At 31.6% G+C, this 18,114-nt stretch overlaps 2 protein-coding genes across 5 annotated transcripts; one reads left to right on the top strand and one right to left on the bottom strand.

The window, feature by feature from the left end:
- Positions 1–3,625: 3,625 nt before the first annotated feature.
- Positions 3,626–10,806, top strand: LOC122518749. Of its 3 annotated transcripts, none has more exons than XM_043637819.1 (10): positions 3,635–3,768; positions 3,934–3,948; positions 5,233–5,432; positions 5,836–5,967; positions 6,457–6,537; positions 6,618–6,845; positions 7,073–7,276; positions 7,354–7,548; positions 7,618–8,972; positions 9,169–10,806. In XM_043637819.1, exons 3-10 carry the CDS (start codon positions 5,412–5,414, stop codon positions 9,929–9,931), a joined length of 2,979 nt encoding a protein of 992 aa, XP_043493754.1. In that variant the 5' UTR covers positions 3,635–3,768; positions 3,934–3,948; positions 5,233–5,411; the 3' UTR covers positions 9,932–10,806. The 3 variants fall into 3 exon arrangements, with proteins under 3 accessions (XP_043493753.1, XP_043493754.1, XP_043493755.1); XM_043637820.1 differs by having other exon boundaries at positions 3,667–3,728; XM_043637818.1 differs by lacking the exon at positions 3,934–3,948 and having other exon boundaries at positions 3,626–3,728.
- Positions 10,807–14,125: 3,319 nt separating this feature from the next.
- LOC122518751 (Golgi resident protein GCP60) lies at positions 14,126–17,633 on the bottom strand. 2 transcript variants are annotated; one of them, XM_043637821.1, is made up of 4 exons: positions 17,299–17,633; positions 16,018–17,081; positions 15,859–15,924; positions 14,126–15,775 (listed from the first exon to the last, which is right to left on the bottom strand). In XM_043637821.1, exons 1-4 carry the CDS (start codon positions 17,474–17,476, stop codon positions 15,674–15,676), a joined length of 1,410 nt encoding a protein of 469 aa, XP_043493756.1. In that variant the 5' UTR covers positions 17,477–17,633; the 3' UTR covers positions 14,126–15,673. The 2 variants fall into 2 exon arrangements, with proteins under 2 accessions (XP_043493756.1, XP_043493757.1); XM_043637822.1 differs by having other exon boundaries at positions 15,865–15,924; positions 17,299–17,632.
- Positions 17,634–18,114: the final 481 nt, after the last annotated feature.

Consider the following 18,114-nt stretch of genomic DNA (forward strand, 5'->3'; position numbering starts at 1 on the left):
TGTAATATTAGAATTAAACAATTATTTATATTACAATTAACAAATAATTATACTTCTTTAAGTATACATTGATTTTAATTATGATTTTATTTATATATATAGAATTTTTACTCGATTTTCAAATTCAAATATTTTTCATTTAAAAAATGAAATATAAATGAAAATGAATATATAAATATATTTATTTAATTATATTTAATGATTCTCTTATATAAAAATGCAAATAAGATTTTGAGCTTTAACCTCTGCCGTAATGAAAAAAGAAAAAAACAGGTTGCCATTTTTAATTAAAATCATTTAACTACTGCTAGGAGAGAAGATTTTCTTTTCTTTATGGTACATAATACAAACCAGTAGATCGTATTCGAGAAACTTAATATAAAAAAAGAAAATATTTTCTAGGGAAAAAATTTGGAATTATTTAAACCTCGAAAAATATAATTATTTCAATATATTTCATTAATTTATAGGAAATGTAGAGTAGTTAGATACGAAATTGAAATTTTCCCTAAAATATATACAAGAATATATTTACGTAGTTTAGTCGGAAGATCCCGAGACACCCTGTATATACGATCTAATAGTCGACCGGAAAGTTTTGTCCGATAATGAAATTTTCTTCTCCAAAAATAAGTTATTCTACTGAAACGAAATGAACAAATATAACAGGTCATTAATAACTATGAAAATGATATTGTTCGATAAATATTAATAAAAATCTATTGAAAAACTCTGACATAACTTTCTATTAAAAATCTAATCTTAATTTAAAATAGATATATTTCGAAAGTTGCGAATCATATTACGATTAATTGATATTTAAAATATTTCTTTCGAATCTATTTGTATTTGACAATACAAAATTTCAATAGATCTCAATAAATTATAATTTTAACTTGCTATTAATAATAATACATTTATTATATAGCGAAGATTCTATATCGAAGGAGTATATATATATACGTTTCCTTAAAATCAATTGGCGTTGTTCACCGACAAAGAATTTGGTCTATAGATGGAATGCGGTTTTGGACATCGTCCAAAAAGTGAAATTTTGTCGATATTTGATAAATCTATGCACAAATCTATGTATTTTTCTTTATATTTATTTTATTTAATTACAATAAAAATTTGTTATTAATCATAATATAAACGATACGAAATAACACAATATATATATATATATATATATATATATATTCAATGACCTTCATACTGTAAGTGTAGCCGTGCAGACATAAATTTCCGCAATGACGCGCGATTACGCGCGTACGATTAAGCAAAGAAAGTGTATACGATGGTAACAACGTGAGTTATTTAGTAACACACGTTCGATACTAACGCTTTTCTGCTCATCATCTACAGGGATACCTTAATCAATCGATAGAAGAAGAAGAAGAACACTCAATGTTGTTTATCATACGAAGAAATTTCTTTTTTTTTCTTTTTTTCCTCTAAATATGTCAAATTAAATTATTCCAATCGTTTACAGGGTATTTTTTAATTTTATTTTACATATCATTCGACAGTGTTCGACGAAAAAGTTTGTTTCTTTTTTATTTAACTAAAATCAAATAAACGATTCTATTCTCGAAAAGTCAGATTCCTTCGAAAGTTCACGGATACACGATACGTATTTACGTACGCAGGACTTGGATACTATCTTCTCAAATTATAATCAATAGATAACCGTCGGAACGGCGCCAAAACTTATTTTTATTCTCTTCGAACGATCCTTTCCCTGTAAAAGACGATACAAAAAATTCTCTTACGTCTAATAAGATTGACAAACATAGTTTTCTTAGAAAAAAAAAACAAAAGAAAAAGTGCGATATTTTATGCAATTTTTTTGCGTTTACAAAAATAAAGTCAAACAACATTACCGTTAAGTCTTTTTTTTTTAAAATGAATCTAATAAATTATTAAACAACAACAACAACAAATATATACAAAAGTATCGGCTAATAAAAAGAAAATAGGAACGTTTTATTTTTCGTACGACATATTTCCAAGCACGGTTACTGCAATAAATTTCAGTTGAAATTGGTGCACGTTAAATATCGTTTTTTTTCTTTTTTCTTTTTTTTAGTATACGTGATATCATGAGACCAACAAATATGAATACATTAACGAGCTTATGATGACATCTCAAAATGTTCATTACAAAAGACGTAATATTACAGTTGCATAACATAATCGAAATTGTTGGGGATTAAAATGATACCACACGTTTCAGAATATATATATATATATATATATATGTATATTATTTTTCCCTAGACGATAATCGAACGATTCCGAATGAATCGTAAATTTCATCAAGGTACGAGGATCGAGGTAGTAAGTATCATTGAAACATCGATCAGTATAGCTGTCCAATATTTTACAGGACGGTAACCATTGACGGTATACGGTTGACGTGATAAACCATTCCAGTAACCGATCGATAAGCGAATGTTATTAAGCATAGAAGAAGATTGCTTTATTATAAAACCAAATTTACATTAAACCCTTTTTCTACCATGTCAACATTTTCCTTAATTTATTAAACAAATTTTAACGATATCGATTTGATATTCATGTTATATATCATAAGTATATATATATATATATATATATAACATGGTTACATGTATATATATATAAACACACTGTTTGATTTTCCTAGAAAGAGAGGAAAAAAAAAACAAGAAAAAAGAAAAAGTTTTTCTAGGCAAATATCGTCAATTTTCTCGTTCACGTAGTTTAGAAGAATTCACTCGAGAAATCTTCGAACGTTCCCAGCATCCCCATCGGATACCACAGGGATGAAGTTCAATGGAGGGTGAGAAAAGAGAGAGAGAGAGAGAGAAATACAAGGGTCGACAGCACGAGGTTTCATAAAACAAAGGAGAAAAAAGTGTATGTATAAAAGATCCTACGGACTAGTTCCCTTTTTTCTTCCCCCTTTTCCATCTTGTCTCACTCATTATACATGGAAACATATTAAAATGGGAATACACATGCGTAGGTACGATCGCGTAATCAATTTTTCCTCGAATATATTTCTTTTTCCAAATATAATATTATATATTGAAGTAATCATTTTGTAAAATGATTTACGAGGATCGAGTTAGTTAATGCGAAAATGTGTATTACGAAAAATATGAGAATTAATGTATTAAACGTGTATTAAAAATATTTAATCGCGTTATCGTTTTTTTTCACGCACGCACAACAAAATTATATTATTTTTATATAATTTAAAATATCGTTGAAACTAAATCTAAAATAAATCTAAAAACAATCCAGAAAATAAATCAACGAATATACTAAGATACAATATACGCAAAAAAAGAGGAAAATAATTGAAAAATATCGTTTCGAAAGAAACATCGAAAATTTCCAAATAATTGTCAATAATTATATCATTGAAAATAAATCCCTTAATAACTGTAATAAAATCATTTTCAAAAGTAAATCGTCGTCCGTAGTATCCGAACGAAGAATTCCGTTATCTGCGAGGGTTTTCCTGCGTCACTGTCGATGGCATGGGGGATGATGATTTGGAGGGTGTGGATACAAAGAGAGGGGAGAGGGAGTTCGACGCCGGCGCGGCGGGTGTCGTCTCTCGCGGACTAAAGGGTCGCTAGGGCAGAAGAGGAAGGGACGCGTGCAGTTGTCGCGAAACCTTCCGCAAGTATCTGCGTCCTTTGGTGCTGTGTCTCATGGTGTTGTGCATCCCCATGGTGCGTCCTCCTACATAAAACTTTCTTCCAATTATAACAAGTAGTATACTCGAACGAATTTACATTTCAACGTTTTCTTTTTCCTCGATGAAAGATTTACTTTCTCTCTCTCTCTCTCTTTCTCTCATTCTCTCTTTCTATATATCACTGTCTCACTCACTCTTTCATCATGCCAAACGATTTTATCACGGACAACGCCATGAAGTGGACAATTGTTTTGGTAAATGTTCAATTTCTCGATCTTTTTTTCCCTTACAATTTGTTTCCTTCTCGCGATAAATTCATTTTGTTTTTCTTTCTTTCTTTCGTATATATATCTACGGTTATTTGTATTCGTATTAACGATAAATTTTGGTTCGATTAAATAGAAATTTAAAAAATGTTTGCAAAGGGTAAAATGTTGGTGGAATTTTATTCGATACCGTTTGTTACATTAATTATACTTTCTATCAAAATTTATAATACGCGCGCGCTACTCTTTCTTCTTTCCCTCTCTCTCTCTTTCTTTTATTTTTTTTCATGTATATAGATACACATACACGTACATACATGCATACGTACATTAGTTTCTCAGTGAAGATGGGCGGGCCGATGGGAATCCTAGTTATTCGAGTTCCTCGCGAGGCGTGTTCCATGAGATGGTTCTTCCGTGTCTTCTCTTGTGTAACTTTCTTGATGAGATAGGGAAATAATCAAATGTAACTTAAGAAATTCGATAAATTATTATACAGAAAGGAATGTTTCGTTGCTCGGGTAATACAACGAGTTATGTTAATCGATGTTGATCGAATATGATGATAATAAATTAATAATAAATATAATTACGTTTATAAAATAGTTTTTTTTTTTTTTACAATAAAAAGGTAAATTATCGAGATTTCTTTTCTTCCTTTGTTTTTGTTCCCTTTCCTCTTCGTATTTTCGTTATTCGTTGCTTTGTCTTTTGTTTTTTTCTTTTTTCTTTTATTTTCAATTATTACGAAATTGATTTTCATTCAAACGACATCGTTTAAAACTGGATGAATCCTTGGGAATACTACTTTATATAAATCTACAGCATCGAACTCACTGTATATGCTAAATAACGCGAACACTGTCTCCCTCATATTTTTATTTCCTTTTTTTTTATTTTTCCTTTTCCTCTCTCTCCCTTTCACTCTCCCTCTTTTTCTCTTTTTCTCTTTTTCTCTCTCTCTGTTTTATAATTCTTATCAATTAATTTAATATAACACGCGATTTTCATTTTAATGCGATAAATATAGTTGGATGAAAGTTTACTTTTCTTTTTTTTCTTTCTAAATCGTCAAACTTTGAAATTTTAATAAAACACGAATACTAACGGTTCATTAAACACGCACGCCCATACTTGAGAAAAAAAAAACTATTAGCAAAGAATAGAATACATATTTTATTGCGTGGGTGGTTTATAAATGTAAAGGAGGGAATGAGGGGGGGCGAGGAAAATAAGTAAAAGTCTGTAGATTATTGGTCCTGGTTTTTCTAGCTGACGTCTAGGAAAGTTTGTCGGTTATCGTGATATATCCACGGGATGACCCTCCACCTTTGTACGAGCAACGAGAGAAGACAAATCCCCGTGTAGATATATAATCGCGTGATATGTCACGATTTGGATACTGATGTATAATCGTTATACAACTCGAAGATTGTTTCGATTATTCGACGATGAATCGGGAAAACGAAGTGGTGAGTTTCAAACTATCATTGTATTTTTCTACAAATTTCAATTCTACGAATAATTTTAGAAAAATATACGAAAACGCGAAAAGAAATTGTAAAGTTGCGATAAAAAGGAGACTCATTCTTTAAAGGGATTTTTTTGGTTGTTTTCTTTTTCTTACAATTAATTTACAAGAAACGATCGAACATAACATATTTTTCCTTTAGGATAGTTAGATCGAAATATATATATAGTTCGATAACGATAAATTTACTCGATGAATTTACTCGATGTATTTACTTAATAAACATTGCCTTGTCCGTGTTCTCAATTATATTATACGTCTTGCAGAATAAAATCGATGATATCGTATAAACGGGATAACTGTATTTTTCTCTAGGTATAGAACATTTTGTTTTCTATTGACAGCAACAACCAGTTTCTCAAACGTTTTGCGGAGCGTTGCAGAAGGAACCGAATTGCAAGTGTTTAGTACTTTCAGTATTGATATATGGATGCCTCGCTGCAGTTACATGGTGTAGATGCGCCAATGTTACCAAGGTACAATTTACATCTAGTATTATATTCGTTAATCGTGTATCTGTATATACGTATTTTTGTTATTTGTCTATTCATTTCCTTATTATATTAGAATAAATCAAAACGTTCGCGTTTCTTTTTTCCTTTTCTTTTCTTTAAATTAACCAAAGTATTCGATATTAATCAAAGTAACCAGAATAAAATGAATCACTTTTGATTTTTACAACTTTTGGTTTATTACCCTAATATTAAAAAACATATTATATATATATATATAGCCTCCAAGCCAAATATTTAAATAGGCATTCGCGAATAGATTAGATCGTGGGCCCTGGATAGCTCGCTCGGAAATCCCGGTCCAGTCCGTCCAACGGCCTAATTTTTTTCACGAATCCTACATATATATAATAAAATTAAATATTAAAAATATATATATAATTATATAAAATAATATATTAATAATTAAATAATAAATAAATATATATATAATAAAAGGAAATGTATTTGTAGGTTGTGATCAATTTCTCTAAGTACCTCATCAAAAGTACTAAACACGTGTCTCCCTGTGACGATGGTTATATATATATTCCAGTAGGTGTATTATTATACTAGTCATCTATATCCCCATTATGATTAATGTGCATAATTAATTGCTCGTTTTGTTATCGTAGGTTGCCTTTATGGGAATGCTTTATCTCGTATACCTTGTGGAGTGTTACCATTCCCCGATTAGAATCGATCTGTCCCACGCGGAGAGCCAAGACTGTGTACTCATGAAATTAAATCAACTGAGGCTGGTACAACCTACTATCTGGTGGAAGGCCGTTTCCTATCATTATGTACGTAGGAAACGGCAAATCACCCGATATAGAAACGGAGACAATTATACGACGACTCAGGTAAACGGGGGGTAACGTGGAAACGAGTAAAAAAAAAAACGGCTGCTTTAAAAAACACGAACAAAAAGTAAAACCCTCTCTAATAAACGATTCGAACGAACGTTGTTTATTATTTCGCCTAATGTAAAACATTTGCTAAATACGTGTCTCATTTTTCTTTTTTTTTCTTCGAGTTAAAAAAACAAACGCGAACATTACTCACCGTGCTAATTAATTTCTCGCGTTAGGTTTACTACGAAAGGGTTAACACTCACGCGGCAACTTCCTTTTATTACTACGATTATTGTGGGGTGAAGGATATCAGCAAGGAACTGGTGCCCGATCAAAAAGTACCTATCACGAAAATCGCATTGACCAAGGGCTTCGCTTTTTCAAACATGAGATCCGCGACTGAGTTCGAGGAAGCCAGGTCAAGGTTCTTCGCCGAACAAGTACGTTACTTCATAATTGATCGAATAAAATCCATTTTAAAATGAATTATCTTTGTACTTTCGTTTTTCTTGGATAGGAACTAAGGGATGACTATATGGAAATGAGAGAAGGTTTGGAACTTGGTTGTAATCTAAATCCCACTACTTTAGTAGCCGTCCTTGGTAAACCATGGTTTACCAATCGTTACGTTTATTGGTGCCTTAGCGCTCTCCTACTTAGTTGGCCCTTGAGAGTAATCATAGAGTACAATACGCAATACGCCGACTATCAGGTGTGTGCGTGTGTGTAATATTTAGATTTATATATATAATAAATTTATATTTATATTTGTCGTTGTTAGGTGACTAAACTATTTGGAGTGAACTATGATACTCCAATAGGTGCCGAGCCAATACGTACTTCCACCAGTCAATTGAGTCAGCCAGGATCCTACATGTTAGCGCCGAGTTATAGCGAAGCACTTCTCATGGAACCGGCTGCTCGACCTAGCGTAGAAAATCGACAGATCGAGGCAGAACCAAGAACCGAATCCGAGATCGATATGGGAATAGTTCCTAGTTATTCGGAAGCGTTACTTTACGAAAGAGCTGAATTGGGAACTAACCTACCTGGAACTTTCTCATCGTCGGTTCAACGAGAAAGAAAGGATCTCAGAGTTGAAATCGAACCAACGTGCCAATGTCCTTGTCATAAGATTTCTAATGAGTTAGAAAACGCGCAAGGAACTAATCCAACCGATCGGGTAGAAGATCCTGACTCAGCTTACGTTACTTTGGATTCTACGTGTATTGCTAGTAGTTCGACGTGCCATAACGATATTTCAAACGATCTCGAGCCTGTTTCGTGTTCTTCGTGCGGTCGACAAAGTCCTTACTCGTGTTGTTCCAACGTTACGGACAAAATGAACGTTAACGAAATTATCGATGACAATGGTAGAACTATGAACAAATTGGTTCGACCTTCGCGAAGATTTAAACGAGATATTTCCGAGCCAAACTTACGATTACGTTCGGAAGTAGGCCAAGAAGTAAGTTCTTCTCCATCTACTTCCAAGACAAATTACAAAAGTTTTGAGAATATTTTAGAAGAAGATACCGCGAGTTCGTGGAACAACGTTACTGGAAAGAAATTCGATACTACGAGAAATCAATTTCAAACGATTATAGATGAAGAAGTTTCGCCTATTATAACGAACGAATCTATCGATAACAATGTTATTCGCGAATCGAATAATGCCGAATCGAAAGGTGCGATACCTAAAAGATTCGTCGAACAGCAGCAACAGAGCACGTCGTCGCGTTGCAGGGTCACCGTCAATCCGAGGTCCGACGAAGTACGCAGAAAAATACCGGTGTCTAGGACCTATTTTTGTTTGAAATCGATTCTCAAACAGAACAAACGTCGATATACTTTAATGACCACCGCACAGGAATTAGAACACGTTGAGGATTGGGAAACCGTAAGGTTGGATAGAAGTTTCGAGGAACTTCGATCCGACGATTCGCATTTGGATTGCGATAGAAGGAATAACGAGATCGTTGGCTTTAACGAGGACAAATCTCGCAACGCCTGTTTGTCGCGCGACAATTTCAATAACGCATTGAGTTTAAGAGACAAAGATAAAGAACATCTGCAAAATTCTACCTTCGGGAAAGATAAATCATCGCCTACCGAACAAAAATACGATTATGCGAGGTGAATTTTCTTTTTCCCTACGAATACTATTTTTCTATTTTTTTTTTTCGCAAACCTGTTCATAGCAGAGACAACTCGAACTCATGTTTTCATTATATCACCCTAAAATAATATATTATATAAAATTGAATTTTTTTCGATTAATTATATATATATATATTTCTCATAAATGAAATTATTTTTGTATCATTCGCAGAACACTCATATTTGCTAGCCCGATTCAAGAAGTATGTCCCGACGATCCGTTCGGTGGTAAGAACGTGGTACCAACGAGAAATCAAAGTTATCATAACGAGGAAATGTCTTCATCTAACGTTCCAATGTTGGTTAAACTTAGACGATCGTTTACCGAACGTGAGGGCATACACAGACGTCACAGAGACATTCGTAAAATTCACAGGCGTCGTACATTTGCCGTTGACGCCGATTATTCGTTTCCATTGGTCGAACCTGAGAATTACGAGTCGTCGTCAACGACGACTAGTGGAAACGTATACGTGCCAGGTTACAAAAATGGCGTATCTTTTCCACCTTACGATGGTTTCAACACGACGACAGATCGAAGAACAACGTTGAACATAACCCTTCCGATTGTATTGAAAAATGATAATCGTCCTACAACCACCAACGAAGGAACTAATTCTTCTTTCGTGGTAAAAGAACATTTTACGGTTGATGATGATGATGATGATGATGATGATCATCGAGAAAACGAAGAAGCTTCCGGTTGGTCGATTGAAAATAATATTCAACCAATTAACAATAACAAGAACAAAAGCAACACTACTACTACTACTACTACTACACTGACGAGATCATTGACCGAACGAAGAAATAATACGAAAGATGGCCGTCGTAGTTCGAATTTACGAAGAAGCTTCACCGATAGGGTAGACACGATTAATTGCAGATCGATTAATGGTAGACGTACCAACCTTAACATGGAAACCTCGTTGTAACATGTCGATACGATTAGCTCCTTTTGTACTACGCGCTATGTTCATATACATACTATATATATAAAAGTAAGTATATATATAGTAAGGTTGAAGGAGGAGGATGGGGCCTTCTTTAAACAGTAGAATATATAGTAAATAACAATTGTTCTTCGAGATTGTCCGAGTTTTGTCTTCGAACGTTCGATTTTTAAGCAGATATTAACAATACAAATGCACGATCGTATTTTGGGAAGTTAAAAAAAAAAGAAAATGGAAGAAAGAGAAAAAAAGAAGAACTTATTCCGTCTTTTTAATGTGCTAAGTTTGAGAATAACGTTATATACGCTTTTTGATTTGCAATGCGATTAGGTGAATCTTATTGTTAGATAGGAAAATGTCTTCTGATTCGAGATATAATTCGACTAACTCGAATAAAGAAGATTTTTTTGTACGACATAAATGGGGAGTCACGAATTGGCGGTACGAAGTAACGCTGTTGTTTTGCTAATATTGTTGCTGCCTGTTGGATGCTGTTGCAAAAGCGCAAATGTAACGTTGGTATTAGGGTGAATCAAAAATTCATGCGTTTTTTTTTGTTTGAATGAACATTTCCAAAGTAAATTTTTTCCGAATAAAAAGAAAAAGAAAACAATTCATTATACGGTTTATAAAACAATTTATAATAACGCAATAAACGCAGGAACTTTTGATTCAATTATTTAACAAAGATACGAATGAGTAATCGCGTGTGCGTATTTTCGAAATAGCGTGCTTTTTGAAATATTAGCTAGGATATACAAAATGCAAATGCGTCGAGTGTCAATTATACGCGCGCACACCGAGTATAATACCGTATATAGTCATTGGCTTTATTGGCATTTGAATTAGGAACAAAATATATAAATATATAGTGCATCGTTGATCACACAAATAATGCACAACGTTAATTAACTCGTAGTAGATTAATTAATGACAATTAACATTTCAATTACCGTCCTAAATCTTTCTTTATTACGCGTATTTAATTTAAACATGCACACACGTTCACATACACGCACACGCACACGCGTAAAAACCGAATCCTTTGAAAGTGTCCTCGAATTTTGTTCTTCTCAAATGTTCTCTTCAAAAAATGTTTCTTCTTTCTTGTTTTTGTTTTCATTTCCTAAGAAGATTATTTTCGAAAAAGTTAATTTTTATATATATACTTTTGTAAGTTACTGTACACACATCATCCCATTTTAGAATATCGATTATCGATAAAGTCTTTCAAACGCTTCGCATCAAATTAACATCATAATCTCGTCTATGTTATTTTCTACAGAATATTCAGATAAGAAATATATAACATGAATATATTCAATGTTTTTTTTTTAAGTTAATTACAGTTGAGTACACTTTCAAAGGGGGAACCACCAAAAATATCTTTCCACTTTCTGTTATCTAATCGTATCGCAAATAAATCATTTGAATAAAGTTTTTCGTAATCGTGATCGATCCGATGCAATCGACCGGAACAACAATTTCTTCGAAAACTTACACACCATACATTATTGTTATTGTGATTTTAGTTTAGCAAACAAAACAAAACAAAACAAAAATAATCCTACCTACGCGAGCCGTAAAATAAGTTATTTTTTCTACCGATCTAAGCGATATATTATTATAATAATCATCGTTAAAAAAAAAGAATTAATCGCCGATGATAAAAAAAGAAAAAAAAAAGGAAAAAACAAAAAAGAAAAGAAAAGGAAAAAAAAGAAAACAAAAAAGAAATTGCCAAATTACTGAATATGTATTGCATTAGGGCAGAAGAAAAAACGATATATTAAACGAAAAGAAAGTGTTTTACACGCAGTATTCATTAATTCGATATTAAATGCCGAATAGAAAATATTTTTATCTAATAATGATCATCCGCAACGTATATAACTTCGTATTTATGAATATTATTTTAATACCAGAAGAATGACAAAACGATTTTTAAAATGATCGTCCAATTACTATATATATGGATAAAAATATTTTCGGCAATATCGTGTTCGTATGAAACGAAGTTTAATAATAATAATAATAATAATAATAATAATAATAAAAGAAAAAAAAAGATCTTCAACCAATTTGTTATATTATCGCCGAGATGTAAGAAAAAGAAAAAAAAGAATCTATTGTTCTATTATTTAGAACAATATTTTTTTCTTTACATAAGTACATAAAAATGGATATAAAAATCGTTCGAATTATTCCAATTGCATAATAACGCATAATATATATTACGTACGAGTCACCAAACGTTGGACAACGATCTTATAAAAAACAATTCGACGATTCCGATTTTGTACAAATTAAAGAAAATTAAAACAAATAAAACAAAAGAAAACAAAAGAAAAGGAAGAAAAGATTTAGAATCGGAATTGATAAAACGGTACAAATTTCGTTCGTATTTTAATCGAACGAACACAATGCCATTTATAATTCCTACAATTATTTTTATGCAAAAGACCAAATGTGCAAAGTTTTCAAAATATTACCATCTAATGATATATATATGTATACAGGATGTTCACACAAAATGATGAGTGTTTCAAGATTTAGGTAGTTTATTATCTAACTCATTAAGCTTAGTAAGCATTTATTTTGTGCTTTATTCACCGAAAATATCGTTTACTCAGCTTAATGAGTCTAATATTATCTTTCTAATTTTTGAAATACTTTTTTTATTTTAACACATCCAGTATCATCTATACGATTATAAATATATAACGACATCAATGTTATTGAAAAAAGTAACGCGACAACAAGATTAACAACAGGAACAACAATACACAGAATTTATAATTTTCTGCGAAATACATAGTCTTCTACTACAACAACGCATATAAAGTGATGAGAGAGAGAGAGAGAGAGAGAGAGAGTTTTTAGGTGTTATTTGTAAATGATTTTACGCGCACGCGTCTTTTAAAATTATGCATTATTATAAACGTTTGAAATTACGAAGCTTATACGTATGTGTATTTACGGATATAATTATAATAACAAAATTAAACCAAAACAAGCAGAGTTAAATATTAACGTAATTTTAGGCTTAAGATTAGTTTTATTTGCGACAAGCCAATAATTATCGTATAGGTAATATTGTATATATATATATATATATTATGTATATATACATTATCGTTCACGTAATTATTCGAAATATTTGAAATTAACAAAATTAAGATAAATTATTTCACTTTTTTTGTTATTTGTTTTTACGAAACGAAAAGTATAATAAGACTCGTTTGAATATTTAAGATACGATAATGTGTATACATACATATTTATAATGTTTAAAAATGTGATATATAAACAATCCCGTACTAGTTTGGTGGTACATAATTGAAATAGTGCAGCGTCGCTTTTTTAAATTTACGCACAATCATGGACGAAGTAGAAAGTTATATTATATTCCCCGCCCGTCAAATAATTGTTAAGCATTTTGAAAAATCGATTATTCGAAAAGGAATATAATCATAAAAATATTGCAGGTATTAATTAACACGTTCCGTGCCATGTGCATCACCGGTGGTACACGTAGTCATATTTATTTAAAGCGCTAAACATCAAATGGCCTGAACGACGAGTCAGGCAAAAATGGCTTGGCACGGAACGCGTTAAAAATATTTCGCGTGAATGTTTTCTTTTTGTTTTTCCTTCGTGTAAGTACAATGCGAATGTAATAATATAAGAATAGGATAGAAAAAAGAAAAAAGAATGCCTTTCAAGCCGATTAAATTGAACATTTTGTTGATAAAATGAATTTCTACCTTAATTAGTACAGTAAACAATTAATGACAAAAAATACTCTATTTTTCTTATTGGCAATGAATATAATAAGTGATCTCATATATATATATATATCTACATATATAATGTGCATTAATGTGCACAGAATGAATATAATACGATGCCGTTAAGATAATAGCAAGTAAAGCTTGATTGTAAGAAAACACGCGATTAAGTGCATAGTGTGGCAATATAGAATTAGAAATACGAAAAATAAAAATAGATCATTTACAAGATTTTTCTTTTTTTATATATTCGATATTTCAAATAATATCGAATGTTGTACTTGTAGGATCTTGTTTTACAAGAAAATTGATAAGTCAATGATTAGGAAGGGAGAAAGATAGAGAGAGAGAGAGAGAAAAAAATAATAAAAAATTAACATAATTCGTGATTGTTACAGTTCATCTAATAGCAGACAATCTGATAACGTATTTTGCCGACGAGCGGGGAAGTTTCGTTATTTAAAAAAATAAAGAACAAACACAATGTATTACCCATACCGTCTTAAAAAAGTGCTCTTCTAATCGACAAACTGTGTTTTAGAGCAAAGCTGATACGTGATAAATAGAAAAACGTTAGGGTGCAAGAAAATATATTGTAATAAGCGTGCTTTTTTTTTCTTTTTCTCTCGAGATATAATAATGCATCTGTAACTAACGTGATTCTCTTGCTATATAAAATATAGTAGTATTATTATTATATTATATTATAATGTTATTAATGATATACAGTGAATTATACTGGTGTAAAAACAAACTATGGTTATAATATAATAAACGTTGAAATATTTAAAAGTTACTGCTCCGAATTTACTTTTTCTTTAGGTACTGCGAAAGCGTAATGTGTGAATAAAAAAACGATAATACATAATATACTTATATTATATTTCTCAGAGGAAAAAAATAAAAAAAAAAAGATAAGAAGAAAAACATGCAATGATTTGCGTAAAGCCACAAAATGCGATGCATATTAAGCGTACCAGAATTATATCTTCTTTCCTGACTATTAGACAAGTTATATATGGTTCACGCAGCATTCATATTCACACTCGCGCACGTACACACACACACGCACACACAATCGTACGGAAATGTAATACCATTTAGACTGTGCATTGTGAAACTATCTTTTCTGACATTTTTATTTTTTTTGTCCGTAATTCTAAATCTTTTTGATGCGATCAACAAAGTAACAGATACATTCATTGTTCTTGTGCTAAATTTTTCCCTTTTTTTTTCTTTCTTTTTTTTAAACAAAATGTGTCTTACGTAACTATACAATAAACATCTATATCAATAAACGTCTTATGCCTGCGGATACGTTAATAAACTAAAAGATTTTTCTTTTCTTTTTTCTAATTTTGATTGGATAATTTATAATAAATGTATATAAATATAGAAATTTAAAACTTCAGGTAGCTGTAGAGGGGCCACTGAAAAACGGAGGATTTATTCGAAATCTAAACGTCGTTTTCAATAAATCAAGAAAATATAAGAAACAGGATTAAAAGTGGCGAAATCTACGTATCATATTTAAATATACATGCAGACAATATTAAATGTTTATTAATACAGATTTCTTACTTTTTTGTATGTTTTATTAACTTATCATAGTTCTCTTTTTTTTTTTTAATTTTCTTTTCTTCTTTTTTTTCCATTCAACATCACTGATTAACCTATAGTAGGCGGGTACGAATACTAATTTTTATGTATAGTATATACGTGTAGTATATGCGTGTATAAATATACATATATATACATATGTATATATATATATATTTTTTTCTTTTTTGCACAGTGAACACCTTGTCTTACGTGAGAAAAGACAGGATATAGGACACTTTATTTAGTTGGACTAGCAATATCAGCAGGCGATTATGACGAGCCAGTGCACAACAAATATACACTCAATAAATCCTTAATTTAACAATTACAACTAATCCTTTGTAAATCCTGGTCTGGTATAGTACACTCGATAGTAGAGTGTTTTACTTCGCCACAGTGAATATGAATTGTCAAATTTTAAAAGATATACTCCCTGCAATCAAATAATAAATAAGGAATCAATTTTTCTAATTGAGAAAATTATTATCGATAAGAGAATTTACGATAATTCATTACATTTACCTGTCCAGGATATTGATGACTTCCAGCATATACTTCCTCCTGAGAATCTCTCCTGTATATCTTAATGATAAAAACATAAAGATTTAATGAAAAATATTGTTGTTTAAAGAGAGAAATTTTATAATAGAATAAAATGTTATATGATATGCTTACAGGTACTATTACACTTATAGGTGGTGTGGTTGGTTTATATTCAACTCTATTATTTCCATTTATTCCTCCACTTTCTAAATCATCTTGGGTTTCATATTCTTCTTCTTCCTCTTCGTCATCTTCCGATTCGCTAATGTGAACGGATACTTGATCTGTATCAGACTTAGACCATTCAAAGTAAACTCCAAATCCAATGTCATAACCATCGGTGGCAAATTCCCAAAATAAACATGAACCATCTTCATGCGTTGGCACTCTTACGGTAACGGTTTCTCCATGACCAACCTTTATAACGGCGTCACCTCTGTCCTTTCTAATTGTTTCTTTAAATTCTTCCACGCCTTTTCTCGTCCACATTTCAGCAGGGGCAATCGGTGGCCAATCTTCTTGTAACTCATCCGAATCATCGTCTTGTAAAAGCGCGGATTCATTTTCTGCGATAGGTTCCTTTTCTGTATCTTTATTTGTGCCATCCAATTCATTTGATTCTTCTGTTTTTTGATCCTCTATGACTAATTGATTTTGATGTAATTGTTGCATATATTGATGATAATGCTGTTCTTGCAATTGTCTAATCAAAACAGCTTGCTGCTCTGGATTTCCAGGATATTGTTGTTCGGCGTAAACTTTAAATTGATAATACGTTTGTTGATTGAGCGCGTCTTGTATTTGTCTTTTCTGCGATTCCAATTTCAATCTTTCCTCTTCTTCTTTCTTTTTCTCTTCCGCCAATTCTGCCAATCTTTTTTCTTCCTCTATCCGTTTGATTTCTTCCTCTTCCTTTAAACGCTTTTTCTCTTCGATATCTCTCTTTTGTGCTTCTACTACTGTTTTAAATAAAGGACATAATTTATCTAATAAAACTATAAATCCTTCCATAGCTTGTTCCTTAGATATATCTCCTAAATTTTGCCATGCCAGACGTCTATCTCTGCCGATCACGTCTAAAACTCCTAACGGTGGGGCATTTTCAGCAGTACATTTTCCATGCATTACTTGTTGCGTAAATGCAACTAATTTTAATTTATCCTCGTATGAAAGGTGAACAGCTTTTCCTTCTTTCTCTGACAAAGCAATAATCAAATATTAATGAATACATTCAAGATTCATTCATAGGAATATACGTGTGGAAAACGATAGGATAATCATTAATTCAATTAAAAACACAATCTAATGAATCTTTTTTAAACATTCTTTTTCTTCATTATTATTCTAATTCAACAATGTAATAACAAAACAAGAAGATAACGACAATGATTTATTAAGTAGATTCGTATATACCTTTATAGAAATTGAGCGCAATTTTGTAGAGCTCTCGTGTTTCGAAACCCCATAAATGTGGTTCATAAATCTCTCCCATTTTGGTGTCATCCACAGTTTTGTTCGAATCACTTTCCGAAACATTTAATTTTTCGATGTTTTTCTCCACTAAAGAAACAGGCTCATCGGTAGCCGCCATTTGTAACTCAATGACACGTCAATGAACAATGCTGCCATTAGAATTCTAACCTCATTGAAAATATAGTCGCGGTTATAATCATATGCACTTAAACGACAATAACATTTTTCTAAATAGATATAAATAACAATCTGATCTTAATTATTAAAAATATAGATAATATAATAATATAACCAATGAGAAATATATAATTATACGAATAATACGTGGCGCATATTTAAAACCGTAGCGCATATAGTTATCAGTAAACGATTAACTATCATATTCTTTAATCAATTTCAATGATCTCATTACGTTATTATATGTCTCTATATTTATACAATCAACATAATTACATTTCGAATAAAAATATAAATTAATAACCGTAACAATAATTTATTATCTATTGCAAGAAACATACGATAAAACAATAAACAATTTAAACGAAAAATAATAGAGTAGATAAAAGGCGCTCTTTCCAAGGATCGTTGCGATTGGCTAATGATAGGTTACGTGTTGAGGGCGCTGTTAAGGGTGCGAAAGTAGCTCGCTCTAGCGAAATATTAATCACTCACGACCAATCCGTATATGTAATTCGTAAGGAGTGGGGGTAACTTAGGGACGAAGCGTAGGGCGAAGGGCGGAGGGCGGAGGGCGGA

This window comes from Polistes fuscatus, unplaced genomic scaffold, assembly GCF_010416935.1.
Source record: "Polistes fuscatus isolate 324 unplaced genomic scaffold, CU_Pfus_HIC Scaffold26, whole genome shotgun sequence".
Lineage (NCBI taxonomy): Eukaryota > Metazoa > Arthropoda > Insecta > Hymenoptera > Vespidae > Polistes > Polistes fuscatus.

Bases quoted from the DNA above. Each gene is read 5' to 3' on its own strand.
- LOC122518749 (XM_043637818.1), top strand. From the start codon at position 5,412: ATGAATCGGGAAAACGAAGTG. The intron at 7,277-7,353 runs GTACGTTACTTC...TTTCTTGGATAG, and splicing joins CAAGGTTCTTCGCCGAACAA to GAACTAAGGGATGACTATAT. The intron at 8,973-9,168 runs GTGAATTTTCTT...TATCATTCGCAG, and splicing joins CAAAAATACGATTATGCGAG to AACACTCATATTTGCTAGCC.
- LOC122518751 (XM_043637821.1), bottom strand. From the start codon at position 17,476: ATGGCGGCTACCGATGAGCCTGTTTCTTTAGTGGAGAAAAACATCGAA. The intron at 17,082-17,298 runs GTATATACGAAT...TTGCTTTGTCAG, and splicing joins TGCGCTCAATTTCTATAAAG to AGAAAGAAGGAAAAGCTGTT. The intron at 15,925-16,017 runs GTAAGCATATCA...TTTATCATTAAG, and splicing joins CTATAAGTGTAATAGTACCT to ATATACAGGAGAGATTCTCA.